General features: G+C 34.0%; 1 protein-coding gene and 1 gene segment (V, D, J or C); both read right to left on the minus strand.

Annotated features, from left to right (window-relative positions):
* The window catches only part of LOC114159458 (uncharacterized), a 259,878-nt gene that overhangs the window by 207,601 nt on the left and 42,333 nt on the right, over positions 1 to 9,944 (minus strand). The window lies entirely within an intron of this gene.
* LOC114159481 (immunoglobulin heavy variable 3-53-like) lies at positions 8,435 to 8,935 on the minus strand. The segment is given in 2 exon segments: positions 8,435 to 8,736; positions 8,851 to 8,935. Coding segments are annotated over 2 exon segments (345 nt in total).

A 9,944-nucleotide genomic window follows, 5' to 3' on the forward strand; every position in this document is an offset into this window, starting at 1 on the left:
GGGTTTTTTTCCAAGCTGCACATGAGGCGAGAGGTGTTTTAAATGAAATGACCAACAATAGACTAAATGATCCCTGTCCTGTAAATGTCATTGTTTTTGGCTCTACATAAATTGTCCATTTAATGCAGGATTATCCTCAGATTGTGTTGCAATTTACATATTTGGAATAATTTATCATGCAAATTAAAAAAGGATTTCTACAATTGTAGTTGTGTTATGCACCAACTCAAATAAAACCTAAATTTATTTTAAAAAATAATAATAAAATTAACTTCAACGATAATAATCTGACACCAAAGAGAGATGTTAGGTTTTATAAAAAGCCTTAAAATAAATATTTAAAAAAAAATTTCAGTAGTTTATTTCATGCCAAATTAGTTTTGAAACATTGACTATCCACTTCCTTGGTAGGAATGAAGACCTAACAAACAATTGTCTTTCTTTTTCCATCCTTCAAAATGGAAAAAAAATGGAACTTTATATTCAATAATCCTCACTTCAGATAGAAATGGCACAAATGTTTTTATTTACAGGTTATTAAGCAAGGCTTCATTATATTTGATCTATTCTCTCTCTCTCTCTCTCTCTCTCTATATATATATATATATATATATATATATATGTATATATATAAAGACTTACATTGTACTTTGGCCTATAAATACGATCTTTTAAAAAGATAAGAAAACTAGCAGATTTTAACCATACGCTCAAAAACATTGTGTCTATGTACGTTTCATGATCAGAAAAACTTTGACAATAAACAAAAGTTTCTTATAATAAAACTTTTGATTAAAAATAAATTTATTACTTTTTACAAAAAAAATATTCTTCAAAGTCTTCAGTGTTAAATCTACCTACATACCCATCCAGCAATTACTGCAAATATCTATTTTTGGTCTGATGGCCCCCCTTGTGGTGGATTGGTGTTCAAGCTGTTCATGCTCTGAGGAGTTTTTGTTCAGCGTTTCTGCTTTCTGTGCCACTGTGACTCCCGAGCGCAGTAATAAACAGCAGAATCTCCAGCTGTCAGGCTGCTCATCTGCAGATACACTTGATATTTGCTGTTGTCTCTGGAGATGGTGAACCGGCCTTTTACTGAGTCAGAGTGGTAGATATAGGTGCTGGTATCACTGATAGTAGCAACCCACTCCAGTCCTTTTCCAGCTGCCTGTCTGACCCAAGCGTTCCAGTGATGGCTACTAAACCCAGAATATGTGCAGGTCAGTCTGTGAGATTCTCCAGCCCTTTTAACCACTGATTCTGACTCAGTCAGTGTTTGACCATCAGTACCTGCAGAAAAACAAACCAATATTAATTGCCTTTACAAGCAAGCTTTTAACTCGATTAAAAACATCTTAGTTCTTACCGTTCCAGCTTACAGATACAATAATAAAGGTAAGGGCAACCTGAAATCTAAGCATTGTAAAAGCCATTTGCTTGCACAGTGTCTGCCACTGAATCACTCTGTGGCAGGTCTGTGTTAAATGAACAGATGTATAAAAGTGGAGGAGTTAGTATTTGCATTGACTCCTCCTGGTGAAAAAACTGATTCATGTGATTCATGAATTTGGGTAATTATTTTAGATTATGTCCAGATATTTTAATATTTTAAGTCATTTTTAAATAAATGCCATCTGCTTCATTCTGGTTGTAATTTTGAAAAACAGGAAATCATTATATGAACTTTTCTTTAACAGAGTGTGTTACTCTAATATTGCTAAATAATGTTCTTTGCAGAGCTTTTTGTAAAGGTCTGTGTTTTTATTTGACACTTTTCCCTTACAAAACATGTTTGTCTCTGTTCTCATTACGCTTCATTAAGCACTCATCACTAATTGATTGTGACATAAGGGTGCCTACATAGTTTTTTGATGACGTATTATATATATTCACGTTTTTTTTGTCTGTTTGTTGGTTGTTTGTTTTAAATCCACATTAAGTATTGATAAAGACACGGATTACTGAAACATTTTTATAACGTAAAAATGTCAAAAACGGTAAATCCCATCATGTATGATTAGAATTTTTTTCTTGGTTAATTGCCACGTTGTCACAGTTAAATTTTAAACATAACTGTTTTAAGTTAAAATAGCAACAAGGAAGCCAGAGAGCTCCCTCTGGTGGTTTGACAGCCTGTTCAGGGGTTTTTGTACGGCTTTACTGCGTGTTTGTGTCACTGTGGTCGTGTCTGGCACAGTAATACACAGCAGAGTCTTCAGGCTGCATATTCTGTCCATTCAGAGTCACTGTGTTACTGGAAGAGTCTAAGCTACCTCCAAATTTGTTTTTTAATGAATTTTTGAATTCTGTATCTCTACCAATCCACTCCAGTCCTTTCCCAGCAGGCTGTCTGATCCAAGCTGTGTAGTAGCTGCTCAAATCATAAGATACCTGACAGCTGATGGTCAGACGTTGACCTGGCTGCACAGTTATAGAGGCTGGCTGTGTCAGCTGTTCACACTCCACACCTGTGAGAGGAAACATTAGAACTGTTATCAGCAATAAATATTAAATTTAATGTGATCAAGCTGTAAATGTTTCTGTCTCAGTGAGACTCACAGGATACAGCAGCCAGCAGCAGCAGTAGAGCAACAGAGAACATGTTGATGATGAAGTTGATCTAATGGGAGTTTCTGTTCTTCTGCAGCTGACAGCATCAGATCAATTGTATAAACCTGACACTTCTGATTTGCATAATTGCAAACCAACCATATCAGAAGCACGTGATAAAAAAATGCTTTACATATGACCAAGAATGGACAGCATCCTTCAATTCATAACGGTAATTCCACATTAATTCTCTGATTCTATTACAAAGGGACAATATAAACATTAATGTAGTTTGGTGTTTCTGTTTCTATGACTACACATACTAATTCTAACATACCTCTGAGTACATTTTAATACATGGTAAATACATGAAGCTTTTCAGACTAACGTCACCTGGATCGAAATACATTTTAAATGCCACTCTAGGAACTTTATATACAACTTCAGAATCAGAAGGAGCTTTAATTGTCAAGTTTAACTAATAAATGTTAAAATACTAGTATATAAAAACAGCTTTAAAAAAAGGGTTTTTGCAAATATGCACAAATATTGTGTTCTTTTTGTTTCTATAAATAGAAAGATCACAATAAGAAGATTTTCAAATTAATGAAATTAGAAATGGTCCTAGAGCTCAAATACACAAAATAAAAAAGAAAAGCACAGTTAGAGCCCCTGCTCTGGTGGTTTGATATGACCTGTTCAGGGTCTACTGGTTTTTGCACAGCTTTGCTGCTTGTTTTTTTCATTATTATTAAAATAGTGTTATTATTTCAGTATTTAAAAGAAATGTGTCTTCCCCATATTGAAAGGAAAAGTAGTTTGAGTATTTATCAGCATCATTGAGCCACATGCAGGGAAACTCTCAAGAACAACAAAGAGAGTTTAAGAGAGTGATCTGCTTTATTTTATGTGCAGAACTACAATTGTATTCTTACATAATGTTTTTAGCTATTGACATTTATTTTGACATTCTAAGAAACATATTAAGAAAAATCTGTGTATTTTTAAGGAGAAAACATTAAGAGATATCAAACATTGTAAAGATAGGAATACTTTGAATTGATGCCTGTATTTAAGTTTTTTATCTAATCTAAAATATTAATGCAAAATCTATTTCTAATGGATTGAAATCTTCTGAATAGTCCCATAGTTATTTGTTGTGTGTGAAACTATTGGTATATCTAAATGTGTTGGTTGTGATTAAGAAAACTGGTGTTATGCTTCCCCTGGTGGCTTCTTGTTAAAATTATTAATTCACAGAGGAGTTTTTGTTCAGTGTTTCTGCTTTCTGTGTCACTGTGGCTCTTCGAGCGCAATAATAAACAGCAGAATCTCCAGCTGTCAGGCTGTTCATCTGCAGATACACCTGACTTCTGCTGTTGTCTCTGGAGATTGTGAACCGGCCTTTTACTGAGTCAGAGTAGTAGATGTAGTCGCTGCCAGAGCTAATATAAGCGATCCACTCGAGTCCTTTTCCAGCTGCCTGTCTGATCCAAGCTGTAGCATAATGACTACTAAACCCAGAATATGTGCAGGTCAGTTTGTGAGATTCTCCAGGACTTTTAACCACTGATTCAGACTCAGTCAGTGTTTGACCATCAGTACCTGCAGAAAAACAGAACAATTAAAATTGTCTTGCCACCATTTCTTTACATCAATCATTAACCTGTATTTCTTACCACTCCATCTTAAGGATGAAATAATGACGACAAGGAAAACCTGATATCTAATCATTGTAGAAGCCATTTGTCTCTGTTCATACTGTGTTCACCACTAATTCACTGCTGCTCTTAAACTAACAGACATGTAAAAGTGGAGCAGACAGAATTTGTATTGACTCCTCCTCCTGGGGAAGAAACACAAATCATCCGATCAAAAAAAGCAAAATTGGATGATTATTTCAGATAATTTTCAGACATTTTGAGTTTTGAAGACATTTTTAAATAATTTGATGTTGATTCCTGTTTTACCAAAACAGATAAAGCTTTACAACAGATTTAACTTATTTCAACACGAACTGTAAAATTAAGTTACGGTATTTTGAAATCATAAATCCACAATGAAACTTTAATACAAATTCTTTAAAGAATTACATTTAATATGATCTTTGTAAATTTTTCAACATTTTTGTGGATGTGTTTCACATTTGCATCGCCACATGATATTCTGTGCAGAACTTTTTGTAATGTTTCTGTGCCTTTTTTAAACATGTTTTTTTGCGTACTAAACATGTTTGTCTCTTTTTTTCCCTTGTGTTACACATGAAGTGAGTTAAAGTTGGAAGTTAAATCACTGATTAAATTTCAGATAGATTTGGGAACAGTAAAGGTGTTGGTATATTTTGGAAAAGAACAATTTTAACATAAATGGGGGTTTTTTAGTGCTTAGAATAAGATGCATATTGTATGTTCTATGTTTTCAGTCCTGCTTGTGTTGATTAAACCAAATAAGAAGAATATAATATTTGTATTATATCATTTTTGATGAATAAAAAACATTTTTTTTAGCAGACTGAATGTCTCTGACAAACCTCTTAGTAGAAGTTGAAACACGTTATTTATATAAAATTATGTTTTAAGTCGATGTCACCTTGAACGTTACATTATAAATATAACAGTTTAAATTTTCTGAATCAAAATCAGCTTCATTCACCAACTCTGTGCACACAATTGAGGAATTTGACTTTTATTCATTTTAAATATAAACTCTAGATTTTTTGTTGTGAGGATCTATTTCTGTAATGTTTTTACAAAAGAGTAAAATAAGATTGTTAAAGTTTCCAAATATTAAAAATGAACTCAAAGCTCTTCCTTTGGTGGTTTGATATAATCTGTTTATGTTCTGAGGGGTTTTTGTTCAGCTCTGCAGCTGGTTTGTGTCACTGTGACTCTCTGGCACAGTAATACACAGCAGAGTCTTCAGGCTGCATATTCTGTCCATTCAGAGTCACTGTTTTACTGGAAGTGTCTAAGTCGATACTGAATTTGTTCCGTAGTGAATCTTTGTAGCTAGAACCTCCAGTGAATTTCCACCCAATCCACTCCAGTCCTTTCCCAGCAGGCTGTCTAATCCAAACTGTGTAGTAGATGCTCATAGAATAAGAGACCTGACAGCTGATGGTCAGACGTTGACCTGGCTGCACAGTCTCAGAGGCTGGCTGTGTCAACTGTTCACACTTTATACCTGTAGAGAAACACATTAAAAATGTATCGTTACCAACAATGAATTTAATTTAGTGTCATCATGCTGTAAATGATTCTGTCTCAGTGAGACTCACAGGATGCAGCAGCAGCAGAGCTACAGAGAACATGTTGGTGTTGAAGATGATCTGATGGGAGTTTCTCCTCCTCTGCAGCTGACAGCATCAGATCAAGACTTTATAACATGATTCTTTTCATTTGCATAACACCAAACCAGCACCATCAGAATCACATGATAAAAATACTTTTAATGTGCTGTAGACTAGTATTAAGAAATAGTATGTTTCCAATTATATTGACCTTAAATTAATTCTGTGATTGAATTATTTGAAACTGAGAATTCATGTTGAAAATTTAAATATATAAACATCTTGAGCAAATTAAGTCTTTATATAATGTATTATAATGTTATGGTTGATTCATTCTTTTGTCAGTGTAGAACGATCATATAAAAATCAATAATTATTTTTAAGATATTGACTTGTTCATGTTAGAATTCATTATGCATTTTTTTATCTACACATCATCAAAATTCTGCAAACAGACTCAAATATTTACATTCACTGTTAGCAGTCATTCTCTAATAGTTCCCTGAGAAGTACATCTCAATTAAACCCTTCTGCCATAATTTTAAAGATTAAAAGCCTTATTTGTAACTTGAAACAGATAAACCCATTTAGTTCTTTTCCCCCACGTTGTTGACCTGGTTTACAAAACTGTAAGTAAACAAGAACGCAAATTTGTGCAAGAAAATTTGAGAGCTGCATCCACGTTTTACATGACATGACTGGAAATAATGACTCCATACTCTTATCTCTGGCATCTAATCATAACATAAGTAAAGCTACCAGAGAGGTGAGTGTGACAGTCATCTATGAAAAGTGGTGTTAGGGCTGCACCTGTGGTGGCTTCTTGTTAAAACTATTAATTCACAGAGGAGTTTTTGTTCAGCATTTCTGCTTTTTGTGTCACTGTGTATAACCGAGCGCAATAATAAACACCAGAATCTCCAGCTGTCAGGCTGTTCATCTGCAGATACACCTGACTTCTGCTGTTGTCTCTGGAGATGGTGAACCGGCCTTTTACTGAGTCAGAGTAATAGATGCCTCTGCTGTCATCCCAGATATAAGCGATCCACTCGAGTCCTTTTCCAGCTGCCTGTCTAATCCAAGCTATGTGAGGAGTGCTACTAAACCCAGAATATATACAGGTCAGTCTGTGAGATTCTCCAGGCCTTTTAACCACTGATTCTGACTCGGTCAGTGTTTGACCATCAGTACCTGCAGAAAAACAGATAATTATTGATTGTCTCACCACCATCTCTTTTCATCAATTATAATGTTGGCTGAAAACATCTCTGTTCTTACCACTCCAGTTTGCAGACAAGATAATAACAACAAGGAGAACCTTAGATCTAATCATTGTAGAAGCCATTTGTCTCTGTTCAAACTGTGTTCGCCACTAATTCACTGCTTCTCTTACATTAACAGACATGTAAAAGTTAAGCAGTCAGCATTTGCATTGACTCCTCCTCCTGGTGGAATAGAAACATAAATCATTAACATTTATCAACAAAAGCAAAGTTGGACGATTATTTCAGATTGTTTTCAAACACTTGGATATTTAAATTCATTTATAAATAATTTTATGTGGACGCCAAAACAAATAAAGCTTTACCTCCACTTGTTTTTACACAAACTGTCATTTTAATATAACTGTCATAAGTTATATTAAAATCATGAATTAACAATGAAACTTGAACACAGTTTGTTTAAGGAATTACATTTCACATGATCTTTGTACATTTGAAACATTTTTTGTGGATGTTTTACTCTTGTATTGTCACATGATGCCACAGAACCCTGCATTTTATTAAACACAATGTTTTTCTACTAAACATGTTTGTCTCTTTTTTCCTTGGGTTAAACATTAATCAGGTGAGTTAGAGTTAAAGATTAAATAAATGATGGATTCCATATAGATCAGTAAAGGAGTTGGTAAAAGTTAGGCAGAACTATTTTAACAACATTGAGGGTTTTTAGAGGTTAGAACAAGATACATGTATCTTCTGTATATTTTATGTCTTCAGTCCTGCTTATGCTGATTAAACCAAATAAGAAGAGCATAATATTTGTATTATATTATTGTTGATGACAAAAAATGTTTTTTAGCAAACTGAATGTTTCTGACAAACCTCTTAGTGGAAGTTGAAACATATTATTTATATAAAATTATGTTTTAAATCAATGTCACCTTGAACGTTAAATTATAAATATAACAGTTTCAATTTTCTTTATGACCTGTCCAGGGTGAACCCCGCCTCTCGCCCGGAACGTAGCTGGAGATAAGCACCAGCAACCTTCCAGACCCCATTAGGGACAAGAGTGAACAGAAAACGGATGGATGGATTTTCTTAATCAGAATCAACTTGATTCACCAACTCTGTGCACACAATTGAGGAATCTGACTTTTGTTTATTTTAATTAAACATATAAAAAAATTAGACACAATCTATATTTTTGTTGTAATTATCTATTTCTGTAATGTTTTTACAAAAGAGTAAAATAAAATTGACAAAGTTTCAACAGATTAAAAATTAACTCAAAGCTCCTCCTTTGGTGGTTTGATATAATCTATTAATGTTCTGAGGGGTTTTTGTTCAGCTCTGCAGCTGGTTTGTGTCACTGTGACTCTCTGGCACAGTAATACACTGCAGAGTCTTCAGGCTGCATATTCTGCCCATTCAGAGTCACTGTGTTACTGGAAGTGTCTAAATCGATACTGAATTTGTTCCGCAGTGAATCTTTGTAGTATGAATGTCCAGTGTATTTCATCCCAATCCACTCCAGTCCTTTCCCAGCAGCTTGTCTGATCCAAGCTGTGTAGCTGCCCAGAGAATAAGAGACCTGACAGCTGATGGTCAGACGTTGACCTGGCTGCACAGTCTCAGAGGCTGGCTGGGTCAGCTGTTCACACTTCACACCTGTGGAGAAAAATATTTAATTCAGAATTAGTGCAAAAATATTTAATAATTTAGATTTATTAAATATTTAACATTTTAATGTGATCAAGCTGTAAATGCTTCAGTGAAACTCACAGGATGCAGCAGTCAGCAGTAACAGCAGAGCTACAGAGAACATGTTGGTGCTGAAAGTGATGGGAGTTTCTCTTCTTCTGCTGCTGACAGAATCAGATCAAGTTTATAAACCAGAACTGTTCATTTGCATAATGATAAACAGCTAGGTAGTGCTATTTCTTCTTTCGATTCTTTCACCCAAGATTGAGGGACAGTATGCTTGAATTAGCAAGGCTGACATTAAATTATTTTTGCTATTGCAGGAGAAACATAAACAATAGCCTGTTACTTTTGTTGACTCTTTGTGAAAACTAGTTATGCTGCTCCTGTTTTTCCACTAGTTTTTGAGGAAAATAGCAAAGATGTAACATCTATCTGAATGGAATGATATACTACTTATATTATTAATTGAGTTTTCATTTTTCATATAAAAACAATCAATGATGTATTGGCAGGAAGACTAAAAGGAAGTAAGATGATGCTTTAAAATATATTTAGATCTGTAAATATATTTATTGTCTACAATATCTATAAAAGTATGTTTCTTTATTTGTTCTCCTTTTAACGAGGTAGCATGGTTCTGTTCATCTTAAGGTTGTCCAAACAGCCTATTCAGGAAACTGAACTCATGTTTTGTACTATTAATGCTGCACAAGAATTAATTTAAACATACAAAAAAAAATTCCTTTTACTTCACTTTTTAAGATGTTTTATTTTTACTAAAATCCCCTTTTTGAGAGAACAAGGTTTATGTCCAGCGTTGTCATCATCACAAAATGTGAAGTCAAAACTTTAAATGAACTTATTCAACTACTGCTTGGTTTGTTGCTGAAATAAAGGTAGGATTAAATCTTACCACAGTGGATCCAGTGTAGGAACATAAACATGTTAAGCAGAAGATATTATAATCCGTGTAGAGATTCTGGGAAGAACTAAAACAATTATAGTGTATTTCTTTTGACGGCAAAAAACTTTCAATGTTGTTGATAATTATTTTAGTTAAATGACAGCTAAAATAAAAGGCTTTATACTATTTAATAACACATTGATTTTTAATGTTAGAGTGTAGAAAATGTATCTTTCAAGCAGTTCATTTTTTACCTCAGAATTTTGGG

This window comes from Xiphophorus couchianus, chromosome 16 (assembly GCF_001444195.1).
Source record: "Xiphophorus couchianus chromosome 16, X_couchianus-1.0, whole genome shotgun sequence".
Classification (NCBI taxonomy): domain Eukaryota; kingdom Metazoa; phylum Chordata; class Actinopteri; order Cyprinodontiformes; family Poeciliidae; genus Xiphophorus; species Xiphophorus couchianus.